Consider the following 26,064-nt stretch of genomic DNA (forward strand, 5'->3'; position numbering starts at 1 on the left):
TAATCAGTATGGATGGATTGCTGCTTTGTAGACGGCTGTTACGATTTCAATTCTATGAGAGTCGTTGCATTTTAATGAACAGAATGCTATGGAGCGGTCGTGCATTTTCTACTTGGCACGACACACCTTTTGGCCGCTTGAGGTCTGCGTCTCGCAGAAGAAGTGCAAATCGGTTGGATTTGGACAAGTACGGTGCAGAACTTGGGTTTATGGATCGCCCAGTGACTGTAGCCAGTGTAGGCAAGTGTGCTTATTAATTAAAATATTACAAATTGATGATTTGGGCGGGGTGTGTGTAGTTGTGTATTGAAATTGAATTTGCACACACAAACACACAGACACACACACACACACACACACACACACACACACACACACACACCACACACACACACACACACACACACCACACACACACACACACACACACACACACACACACACACACACACACACCTGTTCACAGCTGACGAAGTTTGCAGGCATAGGAAACAGATAATGACTAAGACACGTGATTTATACAGATACATGCATGTTTTATCTTTGCAAATATTTGCAAGGTTGGTGGGCACTCAGATGATAGCAAGAATGGGTCATGCTGATCTCGTGACAACATGATATATATAAACGACTTGTTTAGTTAATTACAGACTTGAAGACCATTTGTACTATTTCAAGTGACAGCATCATATCTGTATCAACATGCAGTACTGTTTCTAATGACCAATATTATTATTGGGGTTCGGTTCAGGAATTTGCTAGAAGAGGGTTGTGCCGATTGACTCACGATACTTTCGAGATTGGGTTAACTTGCTCACACAATTCAAATAATATAACCTACTGCTCCAATGTTTTTCGAGACTAATTTTTTCAAGACTCCAAAGTAATTTAGAATTTTTAAGAATACTAATTTTTCGAGGTCTTGATGTGCAATATTAGTCATTTTTGATTTAATTATTTGATTTAATACTGCGAGAAAAGTTTTCTACTAGTTGATTCTCCAATGAAGCCGTATATCGCATGGGAAGTGGTTGGCCGTAGCTGAGAAGAGAACTCACTTGCTTTTTCGCCAAATTGGCGTCTTGAGCTGCACTGCCGTCTAGCAGCCATTTTGACGATGTTTTATGTGCACGCACAGAAACCGAAAGGAAGGACAGCCAACAATTTTTGAGACCAAAATATTATTTTTTCTGTTATCCTATTATTTTTCAAATGCAAAATTTTCAAAAATATTATTACTCGAAAAACATTATGAGCTGCAGGGTACTGTACACATTGAGAATGACATAATTCTCTTAAATCTTGTATCATACTATGATAGCTAGTATGATGTAACACTGTGACACATTTCCTAAACGTACACAAGACTATCAATTGAATAGTTGCTTTGATACAATTGCATATCTACTTATATGATTGCATTACTCCAGAACAGTTTGCACACTTCTCATAACTATGCTTAAACCCACCAGTGACTACATGTATTACCGTACTTGCTTGATTATCACCCCAGGGCTCAAAGTAGGGCCCATCCCATACTTGAGCTTTCACTCTGGTCAACCATTGGAGATGGGCTAATAATCAAGCGAGTATGGTGTTGGGATATCGGGAATGTGAAGCATCAAATGTCCTTCACTTCTTGATTTGTTTCTATTGTAGCAGTATGGTGCCAATGAGTGTGCATTACAGTAATGATATTGCAGCACTTAGCCTTAATCTTGTAGTTTGACGTTTTGTGATGGTTTGTTCATATTTGCAATACAGGACATTAGCTTCATGTAATTATTTATTATGCAGGTGTTATAGCTGACAACTTCGTTCCATTTGAAGGAAAGTGGAAGGCATCTAGGTTAACAAGAGAGGTATACTTTAGTGTGTAGTATTATACTCATAGCAAACACCATAGTCGTGTTGTTTGGCAATGCAGGGTCTTCGTCAGATGTGGGAGACGTTTAGAAAGAAACTAGTTTGCACTTACAGGTCTGGTGGCTGAGTGTTGCAGTATTGTTCTTATGTGCCATTTGTATAGCATTGGCAAAGTCAAGAGATTCGTTAAACCGTTCAAACCGGTTGAGTTTGCAAAAATAGCACAGGACATGATTAATGAAGTGAATACCGCTTTAGCTAAGTGAGTCAAACAGTGTGTGTGTGTGTGTGTGTGTGTGTGTGTGTGTGCGCGCACGTGCGTGTGTGTGTCTGTGTGTGTGTGTGTGTGTGCGCACGTGTGTGTCTGTGTGTGGTGTCTGTAGCTCAGTTGGTCAGAGAGTTGCATTTGGAGAATGGAAATATCCGGGACGTTGAAGTCGTAGGTTCGCGGACGAGTACAGACGTAATTTCCTTGGGGGAAAAATTCACACACAATTGCCTCTCTCGACTCAGGAGTCTAAATGAGTACCTCGTCTTTTACTGGGGGTGGACTAGACCGCTGGCTTGGCAGAACATCACGCAGTATATACGGGTATGTGTGTCTAGTCCTGTCGCTACACCAAAAGTCAGTGCTCTTCGATGCTCTGGCCACGCATTAAGCGATTCTTCAGTGTGGCGTAAAACTCTGAATAGCGGCGGCGGCCCTACCTAGAAATAGGCAGGGGGTGCTATCATCGGAGCTTTCCGAAGGGCATATCCATTTGTTCCTGTGTGTGTGTGTGTGTGTGTGTGTGTGTGTGTGTGTGTGTGTGTGTGTGTGTGTGTGTGTGTGTGTGTGTGTGTGTGTGTGTGTGTGTGTGCATCACTGTGTGCGTGCATACATTTGAAGCTGTTAGACCTGTTGTTTTATAAAGGGAATGCCAATAATTAACACAATTAATTGATAAGGTGTGACAGCCATCTATTCTGACATTTATTTTGGTTGCAAGACTTCGAGGCAAGCTTTAAAATGGTCTCCCAAATGATGCCATTTGGTTGTCTTTGAGTGCTGTGCCGCTGATTTCATGGATGGGTTTGCCAGATGCCAGCCTTAATGCTCTGCTTGTGTCTTGCTTGGTTGATGAACTTTGAGACACAACAACATACTGCAACCTCAAGATGAGATACTCAAATTACTAGAAGTCAAACGTTCTAATGGCTAAATTATATAATTCTGGTACAAGTTGACCTACTACATGTCGATATCTGACAAATACTGCAGCGTTAGTTGTGCTTAAAATTATCGTTTAGAATCCAACTATGTACACAGTGAACTTTGTCATACGTCACTGAAACTGAGTGATCTTTGGACTGTTAGTTGACTCTGTTATAACAACAAGTGGGATCTAGTGTGAACAGTATTATACCTCTGTATAATGTAGTTGTGATTCATTTATTCAACTTAATTAATTAATTAAGAAACTTACAATTACATTTTGTCAATCATGGTCAGCACATGGTCTAAAAGCTTCAACAGTTGTTTCTGGGGGCATAGAATTCAGGGTATCAGAGTTGGTCAAACAAAGACAATTGACACTTTTCAAGGTGTGAAAATCATAAAACTTAGCCAGAGTTAGGGATGGGGGCAACTATGTCATCAAGATCATCTCACTTGAGGTCATACAAGTCAGCCAAAGTTAGTGATATTGAATTACTCACGTGACTGTGGTAATCAATCATGTTGTTGAATATTTTGTATTAAACACATACCTAACAAATGCAAGAACGAATGCGTTGGAGTGGGAATGTGACTGTGCAGTTTGACACGTTTTGTGAACTGTAATCAAGACTTTCCTGCTTCTTACAATTTCAATAAATGGATGTGCATGTAGTTTGCAGAGATAATGGACATTCAATGTCACCTCTCCTGGCCATCACATTTGCTTAGTCAATCTGCTTCTAACTAATTAAGCTAAATACTGTCGACAGCCTAATAAATCTGAGCATGTATCTATGTCAAGTAGATTGCCAATGTTATGTTGATCTGACATGACTACAATTTTGACATGTACGTAGCATGCACTATTTGTGAACAGATCGGGGTTTGGTTTTAGAGCTCCCAAGAAGGGAAAATGGTGTGTGTGTGATTAAATGCAGTGTATTGTTGTGCATAGAAATAACAAACAGAAGCTACAAGAACTGATGACTGAAAATGCTTACCAGGTGGGATTAGTGCAAGTTGTTTTGCACTGTTAATAAAATCGATTCTGCTGTGTGCATTTTAGAGTGTTAAGAGAGAATTTACAGACAAGCAGCTCCTGTGGAAGTTTGTGAAACAAATAGATCGTCCGCGTATTGTTCATGCTTGCATAGTACCCATCCTTACAAAGGAAGACCTTTTTGCTCAAATCACAGTTCGCATCAATGCCAGACAGGTCGGCCATAAAGCAGTTTACTTTTACTTGCTATACCTACTTGTACTCATATATAATCTCCTGATACAGTTGTTTGGTGTTCGTCACCGATTCGGAAAGTTACTGAGAGGGGATGACGAGAAAGAGCGTGATGTCATTGATTATGTGGTACTGGAGAGACACATAGTTGAACCGTTATCAGTATGGCGCGTGTGCGGTAAAGTTGCACCAGAACAGATTCAACTCAAACAACAAGTCAGTACAATTAAGTAATGACTATATACATACAAGTGTAAGGAGTGGTATACCCTACCAACAGATGTTGTCTGTCTCTTATATATAAAAGAGCTTTCGTGTCGTAATAGTAACTGATTTCTCCAGTTTAGTCAGTCATCATTGTCATTTACCTACCTGCATGTTGTTCACTGAATCGTCTTCGTCACTAGATGTATTACATACTTCGGTACTAAACGGTGTCATGTTACACTCATCTATTCTGCTAAAGAATGCGTCCAAATCACGATTTGGGACTGTCTGCATCGCAGCGTATATCACCTCCGATTTAGTTCTCAGTGTAAATCTCTGTAACAATGGAGATATATTGGATTTGAGTGAAATTGAGATGCCATAAAACAAAATTCAATACACAAACCTGTGGGTCACCCCACACCGGTTTTCTTGCTTTGCCATAAAAATAATTTGGAGTTGCTTGAGGACCCCACATCCGATGTGCTTCTTTCAATATTAGCCCCAGAAAGTCCCACATTTTCTTTTCCAAGAACCACAGTGTCTCAGCAGGAAGTACGATGTCTTCTTCCTGATCTGGCAGCAAATCAGCATACATTCTGAAAACAAAGAGGAAAGAATGCAATAATTGATGTAGAGTGATCTCAAGTTTGTTGCAATATCTGAAGTGTAACTATTAAAGTGTAGTTTATATTGCATAACACGACCCATTTTTTTATGCTTTTGGTTATGGGACCAGGATACTAGTTAGGTCACACTTGACTGTAATCAAGAGATCTGATCCTCGATGATTCAAAACAAATGTCGATGATCCACAAATATGATTGCAGTCTATAAATAGCCGGATTATAGATGCAAGTAATATTATTAAGTCTTTTCATTAAAAATAATGCAATTATGGTACGTGAAATAGTACTCTTGGAAGTGTCTGTTAAATCATTTTTACATACAGTTGTATGTTCAAGTGCAGTCTGTCTATCAAACAATTAATAGTACAAAGGCCAGACCAACTATATTTTTATGGTCAAATTTTTAACATGAAAATCAGACCAAACAACCAATCAAAATGAAAATTCAAAAATAATGACAACATGGGGTTTGAGCATGCGCAGTTCTCATGGTGCTGCCCATGAGCATAGAAAGAGAACACTAAAACCAAATGGACTGCAGAGATACTAAAAGGAAAACACAGCATGTGGGGGACACAGACTGGACCACATGCTGATAACAGTTGTCCTACCATGGATACTTGCTTTCATACGTAATATGTACCAACCTTGCTACAAAAGACAAATGGCAATGCATATACGCATTTAAAAATTTTAATTTATTTTGATCAAACTCAAAATTGGACTGGCAAATCCAAGCATTGAAATTTAATTGGTTTGGCTTAATTAATAGAATATCTAAATGCATCGCACAAGTAGAGTGTATGCAGCATGGAAATAGGGAACTATTTTGGCTCAGACAAACTGAGCCTTGGTAGGACATTCTTGTATGCTGTTACATGTCTAGTTAAGTGCCTTCCCTACTGCACCCATTTTACATGTAATTTTTTACAACCAACTTCGAAGGGAGAAATGGCATTAAAGACAGCTGAGGTTTTCTCTGGATAAGCATGCTAGGAGGCACCTACGTTCATGAAATTAACAGCTACACCATTGGAAAGGCCATCATGTGCCAGGGGTGTCCAAGTTGTGCCATGTCACCAAATTGGCGACAGACTTCTCATTTTGGCGACAAAGAAGTGAATTTTAGGCAACAGAATTTGAAGTGACTCAGCTAGACCTTCAGGCGGCAGGCACCTAGCTGTCGCCAGTAGACTCCTAACTCCAGTATTGCATATGTATACAGTAGTCTTGGCGTGGCTAGACCTGCTGAGAACAGTGTGGTCACGTCTGCAAAATAATCCAGTAGAGTAGTACTACCTATTTTATGGGAGGTACCAACTAATTGACGGACATATTACTCGCTATTATTTTATCTGTCCAGAAGCTAAAAGTAAGGTGTCGGCACGTGCCTGGGGTACAGCAGCTTTCGTGAGAGCGGTTTCAGTACAATAACCAATCTAAAAAATGAATTTCATAGTAGAATGTGAAACTATTGATGTATGCATGGCTGTTGGTCTTGAAGAGACATCTGTTTCCTTTGTGAACTTTGTGTAGCTATTTAGATATCCAAGTATAAAAAGTGAATATTTCTCTCTGGTCACGTCATCTCAACATAGTTGGCGCCTAAGTCCATTCTCTTGCCAGAACTTGCCATGTCTTGGGCGACAGTCCTCAAAACCTTCGACATCCCTGCGTGCTAAGAGGCAAGGTTTACACTATCATATATGCATATTTGGTCAGACAAACAACACATTTGGTGGGATATTGTCCTATGTCCTACCATTACTTTCCACACTGGTATGTCAACTAGATTATCAAAATGTTAAATTTGTGTTGTGCCACATTTATACAATGCAAACATGGAGAATTGCAAAGATGACTATATGCATGCACGTCTATCAATGTGTATGGTTGAGATGAAATGAATACCAAGACAGAACCACTGAATGACGATGAAGATTTAACGTACCAGGAATGCAACTCCTCAAGTAAAAGCTAGTGGGTAAGTGTAAGCTTAGATTAGGTAGTTTGTTTGTGTAGTGTGATGGAATGCAAACAAACAACAACAGTCTCCATGCTTGCGAAATAATAATGGCCCATGCTCGAATTGTGCCCATGATCAAATAATGGCCCATGTTTCTGAACTATGAAAAATAGTGCCACATAGGTAACTATTAGCGGAAATACAATACACCAATTCTCACTATCACACACTCAGCTCTTAATTGTTATTTTCAGAAGGTGGTTGTGTCCTGTTCTGTTTGATTAGGTAAAATTTCAGACTATCAAATACTCTACAAATGATACAATGGATCACATGCAAACCCTTATGAAATAATGAGGACCGACTGTACTTATATCACGACCACGGACTAACAACCAGAAACCTAATTAACTGACCACTGTACCTTCTTGAATATTTCATGAGGTTATAAGGGTTGAGGACGCCGGTCTGTGATGCATATGTTCTGTGTGTTTCGTCAAGGAATGCTCTCTCTTCTTCAGTTATTAGTTTCTCTGCCTTAGATTCTTCATCTGCTAACTCATCCTCATCTGTTAGTTCTTCTGCAAGTTGTGTGAGAAATTGCTCTCTTTCCTAGAAACAACAAATAAAACAGAGCTCAATAATTTGGTAAAATCTATTTCATTGCAAAATATCACGATGACATGCACTAACTTGCTGCATAATTTCCATCAGTTAGCAGCCTTTGAGTCAGTCTATAATGGGTCTGAGAACACGAGGATAACATTTCCAGCTACCTGTCTGCATGAGGAATAATTTGCACCAAGGCACCTTGCACTCTATTTTATATCAACTGCTACTAGGCTACGCCTGTCTATCTGTCTGTCTGCCTGTGCAAGAAAACATCAACTAACGTGGTCATCCGGTACGTGTAGCTTGCTCTGTCTTTCTTCTAGTTTATGCAGAATTCCTATCACTTGCACGGGAGATTTCGTTCCAATCCTGTGAGCAATCGCTCGTACAGCAGAATGACTCCTCGTTCCAAAGCGTTTTATAGCTGCATAGAAGGTTGCAATTTCATCCTCGTCCCACGTACACGAAAATACACTGCCTTCTGAACTTGCCGCCATTGCGCATTGAACCTCGGGCGTCCCATCACCTGGACTGGCGCGGCGTTCGTTTCCAATCGATAGAGGGATCGTTCCAGGCTAAAATATTGTGGCACCACGCAAAACCAAATGCTAAGTACTGTTGTAATTATGTCATAGCTATCATCAATTGAAATTTGTAGAGAAATATCAAGGCAGACTCAGAGCTTTCTGAATTCAGGAATAATAAATTGTTACTTAAAGACACAGCAAAGCGTTGTCTGGGTAAAAGTGCAAATGCTGTTATGTCAATTGCTGATAAGAAACAACAGAAACGATTGAGAGGCTAGCTGAGATCATTTTAAATTTACATTTAGTTCCTGAGTAGAAGAGTAAGTGTCTTAAAGATGTACTCAGGCTGTACAGCAGTTCTTTCTACTACAAATTTAGGCTTCTCGAAAAGATTTAATTTTATATTAATTTATTGATTTATTTAAGTTATTTATATCAACAGTTGTGGCCACAAAACTCTCTTGAAGCCCTTTGTCAAATTGGCTGGCACAATCCCAGCACATGATAAACTTTTTACCTACAAATTCTTTCTAAGTAAATATTACACTGTTTATCTCAATGAGTACATTTCCATATGTTCATGGATATTGTAAACACTATCTGAAAACACCAAATAAAGCTGTACCAGCAAAGCAGTATCTCCTACACAAATTTATCTTTAGAACGATGAGTCACTATACAAGTTAATTAAACTCTCGTAGGCTTGTGGAGCATTTGAATAACTCAATGATGCCTGGCAAAGAAATACCCAAACATCAAGCCAACAGCAAGTGCTCCAATCCCCACAGGCACAATTGAGTTTATCCAAGAACGACCTGGTCCCTTGTTTTCTTCAGCTTCCTTCAAACTATTCTAAACATCCACAAAAATTGTTAGTTTTTAATGATGGATTCTTTCTTGTTGTAAAGTTGTCATCCTACCCATCCTCCACTGCCAGCTATCCAACTCCACAAATACTCACGAATGAAACGGCACATCCAATCGAGTATGAGACTAATAAATCGACGAATTCTCTCCACAACTGTTGAGAATTCACGTAAAACTTTGGCGGCCAACTTCCCGGCGAGCACAAAGGCGGCGGCTATTCTACGCCATGTGATGCCGCTGGAACGAAAGCAGACTTCCCATGTAACGTCTCGAAACAGCTCGTATCCTTTTTGAGGATCTCTGACGGGAACTCTGTCTATTGACCGTGTGAATTGAGGGTCACGGTCGAGTTCGTCGCCCATACGACGTATTAGAGTCGCTAGTTCTAATCTTACCGCCTCTTGACCGGAATCTAAGCCTCGTGGCACATCGATTCCTGCTTGCCTCACTTGTTCTTCCTCAAACCCGTCAAGTCCGACCAAGACCACGCCCACAGCTGACGAGGTGAGGGACCTCGCTTCTTTTTCATCAAAAGCGTCCCTGTCAAACAGCCGTTTTGCCATCCGTACGATGATAGTAAGTCAAACAGCTTGGTCTATTCGTGCATGTGAGGTAGACCATACGGGACCAGGCTCTCGCCTCGCTCCTCTGTGCAGCGTTAGCGCCACCTCAAAAGGGCGACGTGTCAGCCTCACCATATTCTCAGGGTTACCGTTGCCATGGCTATGGTACTAGTAGTGGCACCGAGCTCAGATTTGCTGGCATCGGAGAGAAATGGGCGTTCCCTATATTATCCTGGGAGATGAGTTTCTAGGAAGCTTGCAGAGTTCTCAAAGCTATTCTGCAGAAAATAGGTGTACTGGACAGTATGATGAAGACAAGTTACTGAGACAACAACCGGACTACATTCATGATTCATCTGTATGAACACGAGTGCAGAAAAGATCCTGTCAAGTTTTGCGTCCCTGCTACAAAATGGAGAATATACTGAAATCTGCAAGATGGCATTACACTTGCACTGTTTAGCTCCTAGTACAGTAGATTGTGAGAGCATATAATTAATTAATTAAGGAAGAAACTGGAAATGCCCTTACAGCAATACTGAGCCATTCATGATAGCTCCCCTAATTAATACATTCCTTTCGCAAGGTTATATTAATAATATTATATACTAGGCTGCTATAGTCTCGGACTAATTCTGCCAATGAATAGCGCTATTTGATGTCAACATCTACTGGCACTGCTGTGGTCTTTGGTGCCAGGTATTTGGCACCATGCATGCACTTAGAAATACAAGAGGGATCCCTGTACCTTTGATGCACAATGTGTGTGTTCGTGAGTTGGTAGAGGCCGGATCATTGTCAAAATACATTGCAATGGAACTGCAGAAGAGAGTATTCCTGTTGAAATTCTGTAGTAGATGACTCAAGTTGAGATGTAATGTCTAGGACAAGGACATGTACATCGTTGATTACAATCTTACTAACTTATTACTAATCGTTTTTCTTTAATCTCCTGAGAAAGAGAACTCTGGAAACATAAACATGAATTGAATTATAATTGAGTTTTTGGCACGTATTGCACATTTACCTCAACCCATGTTGTTCCAACCAGTGTTCCGTTCACATTATTGACGGTCTGATCATACAGTTTGTTTCCTGACCCCGTATCCATTGGATTGTGAGCATGTAGATCACTGTCGACTTGGTTCAAATTTACTGAGAGAGCCCACTCTTTGATTTCTGCCAAACTGAGAGCTTTAGTCCACACACGCAACTGAAAGATGGAAATATGAGTTTGCAAGCTATTTCAACTGCTTGAAAGTAGCTGAAACTAGACCTGGTCCATCTGTCCTTCAAAAGCGTTTTTGTCGTATTTATCTTTTCCCACCAACACTTTCCCAAAGTATTCCTAGTTGAGTAACACATTATTGATTTGTGCAGTCGATTTATTGATTAATAGTATTATATACTGTGTATGAAGACACTCGACCAGCAGTATCCACAAGATGTCCGTTAAGGTACAAGTTGAATACTTTACCTACGGTTACAAAAACTTTCACTAGATTAATAATTAAAACGATGATTAATACAATGTTTGTTTACTTGGAACGTCGTAGCTCATTGCGATGTGTTCCCATTGACCAACAATGAGATTTTGTCCAATAACTGTGTGTCCATCTAATGTAGCTTAGAGTATCCTAGAGAATAATTGCAGTATTATCTAATCCAATGGATGCCATTTACGTGAAAGTGACGCGGGTATAGCTACGGGAAACTAGGTTTTTCCCACATCCCCCCGCTGGGTAGGGATTACAAAAGCAAGACTGTAAAAACCATTGTCGCTGCCTGTTGTCTACAGACCCATTCGTTTTCTTCTATCTCTAGATATTTACATGAATACCACAGTGCAGCTACGTAGTACATGATATTCCAAAAATTACAAAACGTTGTCATGCATATGAAATTATACATACCACAAACACTGACTAATTGCTGTACTTACCTAGTGATGCTACGCTGATCAGCATCAGTAATAATAATTTCTGACAGAATTCTTTCTGAGATTTTTGATTGTCCGTGCAGCTGCAAAAGCCAAGCATACAACAATTCAAATATTTTACCACTAGCAGGTTTAGACTATAAAATATTAATAGAATTTATTTATTAATAATACTAATTATTAGTCCGGAGAACCTCATTGCAGTCAATTTACGATAACTGCACTAGACTCGATGTGTTGAAATAGGAATACTGCAATATGTGAAGACAGCTGGCAAGTGGGCCGATTTCTTGCTGGTTACAATGATTGACCTAGAAACATGATTCAATCTTATTGGTCACTAGATTTATAATAGCTTGGAAATCACGTGCAATATAATGTACAACCAATTACATTCAAAGTGTAGACAATAGTCTACTTTGATTAATTAACTAGACAGAAAGCACATCTATACCTCAAAGAGACATGAAATAATATATAATTGCAAGTACAGCCATTCAACTTACTTTCTGAATATTGAAAACAGAACAATTGCCGTCACAACTTTTGTACAAGTCTTTATCGTCGCTACTGCAGCTCTTGATTGAAACTGCCTGTTCTACCCTCTCTGATATAGTACCTTTGTCTCATCGACTGACCGCATCTACAACATACACACTATTTTGGTGTAGACGGCCGGAAGTGATGATTTGCAGTTGCACTAGCTTGCCCAGTAGTCTCTTCCTAGCACGTCTGTCAAATTTCCTCATCCACGTCTGGCAAAAGGAATTAAGTTCAATAATACAACATTTACTAATTACCTAATAATCATTTCATCGATCAAAGTCTAGAAGCCGGCCAATGTTTCAGTTCAAAGATAAGCTAGAAAACTGCATTAGTTGTACATAAAAATTAATTTTTAGAGTTTAAAAAATCGATTAAATAAAGATGAATTTCAAACAAAATATTTATATCTAAATTTATATGATTGTCTTGCATGAATGCTGTGGCTAGATGACAGAGGAGAGTTCTGTGTAGCGTGGGTTCTTGCTTCATACAACTACGCAGTTTGCGGTGAAACACTCGCAGAACGGTAACTTGTCGAAACGGAAGTGTCGCACGTGACGTACAAACCACAACCACGCACATGCATGTGCTAGACTATTTGACAGCGTAGTTTCTAGAGAAAACAAAAATATTTTTACTAAGTGGTGCAGTTCGCATTCGTTTTTTGATCAACGTGCTTTTTCTCAACGTCGGACAACGTGCATTCGGAGCTTTCGAATTAGTTAGGCCACGCTCATTTACCGTTACGTCACGCACAGTTAGTTCATCGGTTGGTCTGCTGCTCTTCCGCACGGCTTCCCTATCGAGGTAGTGCGAGTAGACAACGTAGTAAATACGTAATAGCGTTCCGTGTATTGCGTGTGTCGCGTCTAGGCTAGACTGTACCCTAGATGATGGGATTACTCAATTAATTAGTTTACACGTGATGACGATTGCTGAGTCAGACATCAAGTATAGGGTTGCAATCTCCATGGTGACGAGACAAATTGTGGCCAGAAAGAAATTTATTGCTTCAGAAAAATGAAAGACAATTAATTATTAATTAATAATGTAATATTTATCAATTTGACAACACAGGTTTTAGAGCTCTAGTCTTTTGTTTTGGAAATGTCACTTAATTAATAATGGATTCTTTTACAGAATAATTTTGGTAATAAGATATACACTGTAACAGGTTATTGCAATGAATTCAGCACATTGTACATTGTAGCTCATAAGATAATTAATTGATGAAAAATTTGACGTACAGGCATGTACAACATATACCACCAGGTCACGACTGTTGACATTGTCACACTCTTGGAAATGAGCGACCTGCAATAATGTCGATAAATAACTGAATTGCTTCTGAGAGGAGACCAACAGACATTTTTGAAGAGCTGATTAATTAGCTAATCAAGCTACATCATTTATCACAAAATTTCGTTTGTAACAGAGAAAGCCCAGTTCATATAGAATCTGATGTACTTTGCTATTCTGTCTGTGCTCTACATCTGTTGCTTCTAGTACATATTTAGGCTTAATTAATAAATTACCATATTTTATATCAATTAATTAGAAAAACTGTGGGAGCCTCAAGTTTGTGCTTGGGGTCACAATGTTGGCCTATTTTTGTCAAATTTTTTTGTTGAAAGAGGCGTCACCTGCCTTCCATAAATGGTTCAGTTGAAATCAAACTCAATAAATACAAATTTAGACTGACTATATACATAGGACTCAGCCCTGCCTGGAATTGATTCGGAATGCTTGCTGATTGCATAAGAATCTTGATATGTAGATATATTAGCTGATATGTCCGTTCTTTGCCTGGAAAATTTTATAGCAGTGTTGCTGGTCAAATTTCACAATGAGACATCAAGTGGCACTTTGGCACCACAACATGTTGATGCCAATATAAAATCATTGATATTAAATGTGGTAAACTTTTCAAAATTCATGTTCAGGGTTGCTATAGGAATACAGAATAACCAAATACAACTACAGCATACGAAGACTGTCAATAACAAAATATGACCTACCAACATCCCACAACACTAAACTGAAGTAAATTGTTGTATGCGTCTAGTAGCTGCTACAAACTGGATCTTACCTCAAACAATGATCTTCTGTTGTATCCAATGCTATCTGTAGCAATTGACAACTGCAGGCTGTGTCAGTATATTCTAGTTAGACATAACGGTATGAAATTTGAAACAACACTCTGTGCCATTGAAAAGCGTGAAGCAAGACTTGGAAGCTCATTCTAGTTGCAAGAGTGCAAAGTCTTCTACAGACTGAAATTGAAACACGTACAGTGCTGCATGCACATTAACAGCTTCATCAAATGAGCATGCTGTGTTATCAACTGTCTAAACAAGCTAGTCTTTCTACCAACTCTCAACAAGTAATTACCTTTTGTTGCAATATAACATACTTCTGCATCCAGGATCCTTAAGTGTATAATATTTATCAACGCCAAGAGTTTAGACCTCTCAAAAACCTTTGTTTTCAATTTGATAGCTAATACATAATAATTAATTAGCTACTTTTCTTTTTGGTCTAGAGTCATAAATATTAAGCCAAGGGCCACAATTACCAATCACCATGGAAATTAATGGAAACCATTGACACAAACGGAACTGCGCGTTCAGCACAAACTCCCAGATTGTGCGGACACAACGCAAAATCCCGGCTAAGAGTCCAACCGTGCAGAAATTTCTACGCTCTCTTTGGACGTCGTCACTTCAAAGATATTTTAAATGTTGGCGTAGGATCTAGAGAATGTTGCAGCTACATGACGTTCATATACTGTCATTTAGTTCCACCTACCATTGTTGAGCTGGCCATGCATGTAATGCAGTATTAGATTATGAATTCATAATGACAAAATAAGTTCGTAGCAGAAGGGTCGCTTACCTAGAAGGAATCCTGACGTCATGATGTGAGGGAAAGACTTAACCCAAATAAGCCAACGCAAATTCTCCATCTTATATTTGGATGAAAGTCGACCGTCTACTAGAACAGATTTTTGAGATGATTTTCTAGGACCATTCAAATCTAACCTCATTCCAGACACAGTTTTGATGGCAGTCACCCCAAATCCTCCCCGCCGTCTAAAAGTAAAACAGGAAGGAGATGGCAAAAACCTGTGGACTTTGCTGCCTCAAATAAGATTGCCATCATAAAATTTTGAAAAAAATGATGGAGTTTGAGGTCACGTCTGTACACTCGATCTATCTTGTTTCGTGTTCATACTGCTATTTGGAAGCTTTCTAATCTGCATGATTGCCATCAAAATTGACATTGTTAGTTTAGCTTGCAAAACATCAAGACCGACGGCTAATATTGGTAGGTTCAATTTTTACGTTGAGCTCTTAGACTTGATGCAACCGTCTTGATACGATTGCTCTCCTCAGTGACGTCAATGGGCTGAAATTCGAGGCAGCTCAAACTGTGGCCTCGTCCCAGGCCCTCTTGCGCGCCTGGTGTGTATGGAGACTCTTCGTTGGCTTATCAGGGGTAAATTTAATTAAATCTTTTACTTCACATTATGACATCAAGGTAATTTCTTTCTGTAACACTCAATGTGTAGCCTACTACATACTGACGATTATATAAAAATTTACTTGTCTTATATCAGGCGCGTATTTAGGGGGTTAGGGGGTGAGAACGAACCGACTCACTTCAGTTGGAGGTCCGCTTGTACAGTAGCTCTGTCTGTAAACGACCGATCGAACTAAAGGGCGTATCCGGAAGCGCTTATGCCTGGAGGCACAAACTTGTAGTCTAGATATTTTCAGTGTGACAAAATTGTAATTTGTAGACATTATATATGGTTTATTAGTAGAGAGAGCTTTATCTGTCTCGTTGTTAAACAACAATTACATTACTCGTATACCGAACTACCTACATTAGTCCTATTCATCATTGGCAACGCTTGAATATGCATAAATTGTAGACTTTTTAAGGACCAACTCTGTGTATAGCAAATACATGGTTTCCAGTCTGGATCCGCAGCTGAAATTTCTACTGTATCAGTTAATTAATTAAAAGCCATTTAAGTGGGCGTGTGCCGTACCATTCAGAAATTGAGCCCCCATTTTAGGGGTTACGCTATGCCCCTGAGTCACGGCAAGCGTAAGCCTGCAAACAGACACACAGTTCACAGACAGCAAAGTGAAAGAAAGGTCTCCTAGGCTATTATGACTCGTTGCCAATTTATTCAAACAGTAAAACTCTGTTTTCAATTAAGGGTGCACCCATGCAATCGTCACGACAAACGTACCACTCACCACAGACAGCAACGTGTAAGTTGACTACTATAACTTCAGAAAACTAGTAAACACACTCGCGCGCGCGTACACGCACACGCACACGCACACACACACACACACACACACACACACACACACACACACACACACACACACACACACAAGCACACGCACACACACACACACACACACACACACACACACACACACACACACACACACACACACACCATGCACATATGCAATCATGATAACCTGTTTGTTTCACCTTCTTTCATCGTGGATTCTAAGCAAAATGCAAAGGGTGACTATGAATTTCTATAGCGATCGAATGCCAACAAAATAGCTTACATTCTCGTGCTATCTTGAGTAATATAATCGCGAGTAATGGTGTCAAACGATTGCAATAATTTTATGTAACACTAGTATAGTGCGACTGAAACGTCAAAAATCATGTCACTTTACTTTCAAGTGTTCTTAGCCTATTTACTGTATGCATCTTGAAGCCGTTGCGCGATGTCCGTGTTCCGTCTTCCACGGTTGAGCGAAATAGATATTTTGAAAATACGATTGACAAAGACGGATTCTCTAGAAAGACATCACTAGAACGACGACAATAACTCATGGTTACCGCGTTAGAAACGTACCTGCCATCCAAACTTCCACTCTGCCGGCCGGTATTGACTTCAAAGTCCTTGAAATTGCGCGGACGCTTGCTTTTATCTATACGGCTTTCACGATCGTGGCTTATAACCAGATGAAATATACACGTGGAACTGTAAATCTCATTAGATGATTCATATGCGCTAGCTAGGTGGGCAATTGTGATCGTTATCGTGTCTCCGTTGACATGATCTCATGAAAAAGCGCGTGCTTAACCATTTTCTTTAGGCATCAATGTCGACCAATGAAGAGGTCTTTCACCAGACCATTTCTCGACGGAAGGATGTAGGCGGAGATGGTCTGGCCACGCAAGACTAGATATTGGTCGTTTTTTCTTTAGGATCAAATTCTGCTTTCGACCCGACCAACACAACATGTCGTTAGAGAGAACAACGCAGATACCCATACAGAATTAAACCTTTTTCGATATGCGATAACATTCAATGTGTAGCCTACTACATACTGATGATTGTTTCAAAATTTACGTGTCTTCAAAATTTCAAAAGGCGCGTACTTAGAGGGTTCGGGGGTGGGGGTGGTGAGAACGAACCAAACCACTCAGTTGGAGGTCCGCTTGTACAGTAGCTCTGCATGTCAACGACCGACCAGACTAAAGGGCGTATCCAGAAGCGCTTAGGCCCGGAGGCACAAACTTGTAGTCTAGATATTTCAGTGTGACAAAATTGCAATTTATAGACACTATACATATGGTTCGTTAGTAGAGCTTTATCTCTCTCGTTGTTAAACAACAATTACATTATTCATATACACAACCCCTTACATTTGTCCTGTTCGTCGCTGTCAACGCTTGAATCTTCAAAGTCATCTTGAAATAGAATGCCTGGCAGCAGAAATTTTTGAAGTTTTTGTTTCGCAAAAGTAAAGGAGGGAACTTGCCGCAAGTGCCCATCCTGGATCCGCCTCTGCTGATACTGCATGCACTATTGTACAAGCAGTATACATGGATAAGCTGTAGTTGCTGAAGTGCGCTGCCCTGGGTCCCACGTTCGAGATCCGGATCTAGATTCAACAATCTTCGGCGCATAATGTGATGTATGTATATGTGTATATATATATATATATATATATATATATATATATATATATATATCAAAATAAATACTTACGAATGTCTTCCAATAGCCATGGTAACTATTAAACAAATTCACTAAAAAGATCATCTTGAGCTGAATTGCAGAGCCACTCGAGCAATGAAATGTCCGACTCATAAAATACCTCAGTGTGGGAATTTCAATTTTCTGTGCCGGTGACTTGCAAAATTTTACCTGTGCACGGTCTGGCAACTAAGCGGGGTAGTTTTTTGTAATGACATCCACGGTACAGCTCTTAGCTCCCCGGCTTGCAAATTTGCGTACACATATACACGTGTGCAAAGAATGTATATAAATATTTTGATATATTATTCCGTAACATGAAACGTGATTGCTTTAGAATGAAAATTAACGTCAGCATAAAATGTCTTAGAATCAACGAAACGTCTCTTCATAGTAAAGTTTTGTCGTATACGTTTTTTATATCTCTCTCTAAACCTACTACAGTATTGCAAGTTCATTTCGCTACAGTCGATTATAGTCGCTCACTTCAAAATTCCTCGTTGATGTCACGACATTCTTTACCGTTTCCGACGTAACCCGTGGGACACTTGTCGCATCTGTATGGTGGAAAGACAGCAAAATCGTTCGAGCACTTGACATCCTGGAAGCAGGGTTTGAGCTCGTTACATGGATCTGAAAACAAAAATAATTTTATTCATGAAAAAGTTTTATTTAATTAACGTGATTTTACCTTGGGAGCATTCTGGGACAATCAAAGATAATTGCTTGTCACATTTCTGACACTGAGTTTGGTACGATCTAATGGATGGACAAATAGATGCTCTCTTTCCTTTATGCAAACAGCCATCCAGGACGCATTGTGTGTACGCAGTATGTGGGCTGGTATGAGAATGGCATTCGGCAAACGGTCCCTTCGGGTGGAGAATAATGTCACAAAATTCCTCCACTTGTCTTTTGTTTTCCGGATTTTGATCACAGAATGGAACCTCCGGATGGTCACGGCATGTGTTTGTAGGATCTAAGATGAGTCTCCTTTGATTCAGTGCAGCCCAGCTTTTACCGAATATGTGGTAGTTACAAACGGAACGAGCAGACGTAGAGCCCTTGACATTGCTGACTTTTAGAACTTTTCCATTTGGCAAAGTAAGATCGTCTATTGAGTTTCCGTTGTAGTTGCCACACAATCCACACATTCTGTTTCTAAAGTTTGATGGAACAGATACAACTACTTGATAATGATTTACCACAAATACTTTGACTTTTGTACGTGCCAAAAGAATTTCTACTCTTTCTTCAAATCCTTCAGAAAAGAGAAGAATTTGTGAACCATCGATTGCTGATGTGGTTGATGGCCAAGACAGACGTTCGTCGTTCAAATACACTATCGGCTTGTGAAGAGAGACAAATATTTTAATCACTCCGAGTCCAGCTGCACGAATGGCGACGGCTCTTGTCCATACAGAGCCGATTGCATTTGGGAAAGGAGAGGTATTTTCGATGTGAATATCAAAGAGACCTCCAGTACAGTCACGTGCCAAAACATATTCACACGAGCCTTGGAATCGATGAACGAGACAATCGAATGTTATATATTCCTGGTTTGCTCTTGTGATTGACGCCAGTGGTGTGCTAAATATCGTACAATTAGCGTACTTGCAGCTACTGCCATCACCATAACATTCTCCACATTCATCCACAATTGTACCAACACGAACGTCGCTTCCTGCAACATTTCTGCATTGGGATTCGTAGGCCTTGATAGCAGAACAACCACAACTTCTATTGCCGTTGCAATCGCAAATCTGTTTGATACACAAGTTGTAGTATTCAGTTGGATCGAGAACGGAATGACAAGCACCGTATCGTTGACCGTCTTGAGTTAGGACGTTGCAGTAGTCCAAGGCCGACTTCAGTGCAGGGTTTGAGCAGTTTGGTGGGGGGCTGCAAGTATCCTCAGGAGACAACAACAATCTTTCTTCCTCCTTCACTTTGCGATTTCTACAATATAAGTTAGTTTCGTTCAAACTGCTGCACAATCCTCGTGTTCGGTTGTAGTAATTGAATGGTACGGCCACTTTCACTGTCGCCGAGAGTCCGTCCCAAATGACTTGTACGTCAGAACTTCCGATGATTACTTTGACAACGAGACCAGATCTGGTCACGAGGCCTCCGTCGATCTTGTAAGGAAAGGAATAGGGAGTATGACCGTTCACTTGGACTGTAGAATTTCTCCACACTTTGGTAATGGAACCTCCTGATACACGAATGGCTAATAGTGCCTGTTCTTGAGATAACTTTGTTTGATATCTATTTCTGTTGAGAAAGTGTACGGAGAATTCGTCTTTCTCGCAATCTTGCAAGAGTGCATACTCACAATTTCCTTGGATATCAAGTGAATCATTTTCAAAAGTCTTCACATGACCGATCGACGCTGCACAGGATGGTCCGCTAGGTACGCAAGAGCCGTTACCATAGCACTCCCCACATTCATCAACCACGGCGTTGAAATTAGTAACTCCCACTTTACGACAGGCTTGTTCAAATGCATCCACCGAAGTGCAATAACACGAATCTTTGCCGTCGCTGAGGCACGAACAAGTGTCATACATGCAAGTCGAGTAATACTCGTTGGCGTTTACGAATTCGTGGCAAACTCCGTATCTTCTTCTGTCTTTAATTACCTTGCAGTAGCTATGTGCTTCGTCTCTGACAGCGACATTACAAGGATTTGGAGGTTGAGGTCCATCTTCACACGATTCATTTTGTGGTATCAGCAGTCTGTTTGCTTTGGAAATGGTCCAATCCACACCAAACTGATGATACTCTTCGATTGAAGCGAAATCATTGCTAGTGTGTGTTAGACCGGTCGGTTGCAGTACTGTACCATTTCGTAATGTCAAGTCATTTGATTTGTTACCGTCAAACGTTCCACATAGCCCACAAAGACGATGCTTATAATGGTTGGGTGCTACAATTTTGACTTTGTTCTTTCCGTTCCAGAAAACTCTGACTCGAGAACTGGACAACGTTACTTTAATCCACACATCGGTCTCATCTCGTGTTCTTTCTATAACAGTCCCATCGACTCCAATGGTAAACGGCAGTTGATTTTCTGTCAACTGCACATTGTTAACAACCGTAACTTTATTCAAGAGAAGTTTGATGATGGCTACTTTGGGTATCTTGATGGCTACAGATCGCACATATGTGACGAGCTTGTTTCCGTGTCGATGTTCGTTTTGCTCTGTAATTTGAAAATCTTCATGTTGACAGTCTTCAGTAAGGACGTACTCACAATGTCCTTGAAAATGGTAAAGACTATCGTCAAACGTTCTATAGTGAGGATCTCCGTACACGTAGCAGGTAGCGTCTTCACAAGACGAACCGTTCCCATAACAGACGCCACATTCATCGACTACAGATGAGAAGCCGGTGACACCACGATCACGACACATGTTTTCATACTCTTTAATAGAATCGCAACCGCAACCGGTATCTCCATTACAGCCACAAATGTCAAAGACGCAAGATTTGAAGTAAACTTTTGGATCTACTATAGAATGACATAGGGAATACCTTGGAGACTTGATTTCTGCACAATACTCCTCAGCTTTAGATTGATTAGCTTTGCATCCAGGTGGTTCTGGTTCCGAGTCTTTGCAGAGGTAATTGGAAGGAAGCAACAATCGATCATTGCCTTGCACCTGCCAGCTTACTCCAAGCTTGTAATATGCAGATTGCGAGACGGGAGAGTAAGAAATATCTGGATCACTCGGAACGACAATACTCCCGTCTCTCAGAGACATGTCATTCGCTTGATCGTTGTCGTAGATACCGCACAAGCCACACGTTCTGTTGAGGTACGACTTTGGTACTCTCACAGCTATCCTGTGTTTGCCATCAAATGTCACCACCACATCACTTGCAGCTATATGCACTTCCACTCCGGCTACAGTCCGACGAACGATTGTTCCGTCTCCAGGCAAACGATGAGGAAACGATTTCACTTTACGAGAGTTTATTATTACCTTGTTTCCTCGTAGTAATTGAATAACTCCGCTATTTTTTATCGTCACAGCTACTGCTCTCGTCCATGTGACGTCATATCTTCCTCGTCTGTGTTCGTTCTGGACGTGTACAGCAAAATCATTACGCAGACAATCTTGCACGAATACGTATTCACAGTGTCCTTGAAAATGATGACGAATGCCGTCAAATGTTGTATAATGCGGATCACCCCAGGCCGAGCAGGTAGCTCCATCCCTGCAAGAAGTGCCATCTCCGAAACAAATTCCACATTGATCCACGACAGATGCGATAGAAGTGGCACCCATCGTTCGACATAAAGATTCGTAGCTGCTTATTACTCCACAAGATGCATTCGATACGCCGTTACTGCCACATACGTCATATACACACGACTGGAACGCTTCCTCAGGATCTCGATACTTGTGACAGTCTGCGTACGGCCCGTTCGGATCTTTAATGAAAGAGCACTTATCTTTGGCGTCTGTAAAAGATTTTCCGACGCAAGGATTTTCTGGCGCCGTTTTATAATCGTCGCATTTTTCAGAAGCAGCAAGTATCATACGCTCACTGCCAATTGCCGTCCAGCTAAGACCAAACGAGTGGTACGCATTGGTCGAAGTTGGAGAAGAAGAATAGGTAAGGTGACTCGCATGATAGACGGTACCGTCCCTTCCCTGCATGTCGTCATTGGGATTACCATTATACTGACCACATAAACCGCACGTCTTGTTGAAGTAGTGACGTGGTACGGTCAATAGCACAGATTGAGATCCATCCCACGATACGATAACGCCAGAGTTGGCAAGAAGAAGGCGAGTGTTTCTCCCTACTTTTGTAATGCGAGATCCATCGGCTAGTATTCGGTACGGATAAGCGTCGACAACAAGACCGTTGAATGTCGTGTCTCCGTCGCGCTTCATAACAATAGTTCCCACTCTTGCTATTCGAATAGCCACAGCGGCCGTCCACGTTACCCGAGAGCCTTGATTGCGGACCTCATTGAGTACGTTGATTTGAAACTGGTCTGATGAAGTACAATCCTTCGCAAGAACGTACTCACACTTGCCCTAGAAAGAGAACGCTTTCATTTCACAAAGCAAAGTAAAAACGACTTCAATAGTGCAACGGTCACTCTTTAGTTAGGGCCGTATCTCCATGGTTTCTAGCTTCCACGGAAAGCATGGAATTGCTTTGTCCAAGTGTAAGCGTACATAGTCAGTCGAGACTAAGAGTTCACAGCGAGCTAACGTCGGCGCCAGTAATTTTATCTTTTGTCATGTTTGCAACTCTTTCAGATGATGTTTATTGTAGACAAAATATTTATCTAATCCTCAAAAATGTTTACGAACGATAATAAACGGAACTTAACCAGGAACAACTACAAATGGCTAACAGGTTATTCTACTTTAAATCTAAATGTCTATTTATAACCATTTTTAGTATAAAGACTTTTCTGTGTCGAAAGTGTAATATATTAAACTATTATTTTGATAACTAGAGGCATGCAAATATTTGCAACAATTTGGTACAAACCATAAATCATTAAGTTTCTATTTCTTTATTAATTCAGTGACATTGGCTATAATTTGAAAATCTCGTTGAAAACGCCATGAGATACGTCCATGTAGCTAATAAAATGAAGCACTAAAGTGCTAAACCCTTGACTTCAAAGTTAGGTTACAAAGCGTTTTTTACATTTTTAATCTAATTTGTACAGAGCCAATGAAGAGCCTAAATTGGGCTGGACAAAAGCTGGAAAGTGGTATTGTTGACCTCCGATAGCTATTTGATACTTCTTGAAAGCATGCAAAGACATCACAAATCGACTAGCACGTTAATTTTCTGCAGCAAAACAGTGAGCTCATGCCCTACGTTACATTTGGTCGTCCACTTGTCCGGACTTAAAAATACCTTTACTCTATATATACCCCTGGCGCATGCGCACATATTTTACATAAACGTTTTCTATTACCTGAAAATGATGTGCCGCTCCGTCGAAAGTTACATAGTGGGGATCGCCGTACGCTTGACATACTGCTCCGACGTTGGCGCACGTCGAGCCGTCTCCGAAACAGACTCCGCACTCGTCAACGACGGTGCCAATCACTCGATCTCGACTGCGGCATATATCTTCGTATGCTAGCACGGATTGACAAGCGAGATCGCTAATGCCATTGTTAGCACAAAAGTCGTGGACACAGAAACGGTAGTAGTCGATAGCACTGATAACTCCATGACAGTTGGAATATGGGCCAGAAGTATTAGTGATGAAGTTGCAGTAATCTTCTGCCTGTCGTCTGAGACTTGGAATTGTTTCACATGGAGAAGGACGTGGTGGTGGTAAAGGACATGATGATCGTGCTGACAAGAGTCTGCGATTATCACTTTGCACTGCCCAGCTCGATCCGAATCGGTCTACATTAAAAGTCTCGATTTTGCCGTCGCGATTTAGCAAGTCGTCTGACGTCTTTCCGTTGAAATTGCCGCACAGACCGCGAATGCGATCAACATACAACTGTGAGACGGTCACCTTCACGACACCTTTTCTATTCCACGTGATCTCGACGTCATCTTCTGGTAGACGACCACGAAGACGGACATGAACGATTCCGTCTTGCTTGTATATTTTGTACCTGCATGATTGGCTGGTGTAAGGAAGCACATCTAGGACATTTCCGTCAATCTGAATAGTCGACCCTCGAAGTACAATATTAGAGTCCGTTTGTGAGGTAGTGATAGATACAGCTGCTACGCATGTCGTCGTTCCTTTACCACAAGGCTCTTTTTGCACTCGAATTTCGAAGTCGCCTTCGATATCTTGAGCTAGTACGTATTCACATCTGCCTTTGAAGTCGTATGCCATGCCATCAAATGATCTGAAATGAGCATCTCCTGTTGCTTGACAAATGCCAGAAACTGTTGGGCAAAGGCACTTTTTATTGACACACTTGCATCCTTCCTTACATCTAGAATAACATTGAATTTGATCTGATTGTCATATAACGCTTTACTTTAATTTTTTTGCCATACCCAGACGGAGAAATAGTATCGTCACAAAGAATGGAGCACTTCGTGGTTGCAATGAGCTCTACTGTCGCTTTTTTGTGAATTCGACCAGCATCCGTTTCGTTTAGTTGTCCGAAGAACACACCAACTGTAGCTAAGTGTCCGCGAAAGATAGAATCTTCGTGGAACTTGGTCTTTCGAACATCTATGTCTATATTTCGCGTTCCAATAAGTACAGTTCCTTCCTAAACGCAGAAAATATGGAATAGTAATGATTAATTATTTTAATTGATTAATTAATGAGTCTGGCTTTATGTGATAAGTTTCTTCAATTGTCTTTATGTGGGTTCAGGTGTGTGTGCGTGCGTACGTGCGTGCGTGCGTGCGTGTGTGTGTGTGTGTGTGTGTGTGTGTGTGTGTGTGTGTGTTTGTGTTTGTAGTATACCTTCGTATGTCGAAAGTTGATATTCCCCAAGGCAACCTGCGAACCAATAATCTTTCCATCAAAATAGGTTTTCAATGTCTTCTTTCCAAAGTCAAACACTGCCAGCACAGTGTGCCACATATCGTCATCAATTTTTGTGTTTTCTTCTTTTTCGAACAGAGCTTCTTGAGTATGCGACCCAATCACTGAGTAGTCCACACGAACTCTTTGAAACTTTCCTGATTTTAATCTTAAAGCGTATTCTATCTGTGGAACATTGTTGACACTTTTGAAAAGTATAGTACCCAGATCTTTCATTCTCTGTTTGAATACTGCAAACAGAGCAAAGCTGCAGCCGTCTAAATCAGGATAATGAGATCGTTTCACGGTGAAGAAAGTTGATCCGTTAAACTCGACAGTCGGAGCGTTCCATTTGCTGGTAGTTTTATCTGCACACGG

The 26,064-nt window shown here is 40.6% G+C and overlaps 4 protein-coding genes across 4 annotated transcripts; 1 reads left to right on the forward strand and 3 right to left on the reverse strand.

Moving 5' to 3' along the window:
- On the forward strand, positions 1-4,667 carry LOC134194799 (large ribosomal subunit protein mL45-like). The gene is made up of 7 exons (XM_062663771.1): positions 1-240; positions 1,798-1,862; positions 1,928-1,980; positions 2,030-2,128; positions 4,020-4,068; positions 4,131-4,280; positions 4,350-4,667. The coding sequence occupies exons 1-7, from the start codon at positions 9-11 to the stop codon at positions 4,530-4,532; spliced, it is 831 nt and encodes a 276-aa protein (XP_062519755.1). The 5' UTR covers positions 1-8; the 3' UTR covers positions 4,533-4,667.
- Positions 4,498-8,222, reverse strand: LOC134194800 (uncharacterized). Its single transcript, XM_062663772.1, has 4 exons — positions 7,994-8,222; positions 7,525-7,712; positions 4,912-5,104; positions 4,498-4,841 (listed from the first exon to the last, which is right to left on the reverse strand). The coding sequence occupies exons 1-4, from the start codon at positions 8,207-8,209 to the stop codon at positions 4,659-4,661; spliced, it is 780 nt and encodes a 259-aa protein (XP_062519756.1). The 5' UTR covers positions 8,210-8,222; the 3' UTR covers positions 4,498-4,658.
- Positions 8,223-8,696: 474 nt separating this feature from the next.
- On the reverse strand, positions 8,697-9,728 carry LOC134195004 (apoptosis regulator R1-like). The gene is made up of 2 exons (XM_062663997.1): positions 9,160-9,728; positions 8,697-9,091 (listed from the first exon to the last, which is right to left on the reverse strand). Exons 1-2 carry the CDS (start codon positions 9,667-9,669, stop codon positions 8,963-8,965), a joined length of 639 nt encoding a protein of 212 aa, XP_062519981.1. The 5' UTR covers positions 9,670-9,728; the 3' UTR covers positions 8,697-8,962.
- Positions 9,729-18,499: 8,771 nt separating this feature from the next.
- Positions 18,500-25,203, reverse strand: LOC134195256 (uncharacterized). Its single transcript, XM_062664263.1, has 4 exons — positions 25,187-25,203; positions 24,148-25,141; positions 18,877-23,242; positions 18,500-18,818 (listed from the first exon to the last, which is right to left on the reverse strand). The coding sequence occupies exons 1-4, from the start codon at positions 25,201-25,203 to the stop codon at positions 18,673-18,675; spliced, it is 5,523 nt and encodes a 1,840-aa protein (XP_062520247.1). The 3' UTR covers positions 18,500-18,672.
- Between the last annotated feature and the right edge of the window lie 861 nt (positions 25,204-26,064).

This window comes from Corticium candelabrum, chromosome 19 (assembly GCF_963422355.1).
Source record: "Corticium candelabrum chromosome 19, ooCorCand1.1, whole genome shotgun sequence".
NCBI lineage: Eukaryota > Metazoa > Porifera > Homoscleromorpha > Homosclerophorida > Plakinidae > Corticium > Corticium candelabrum.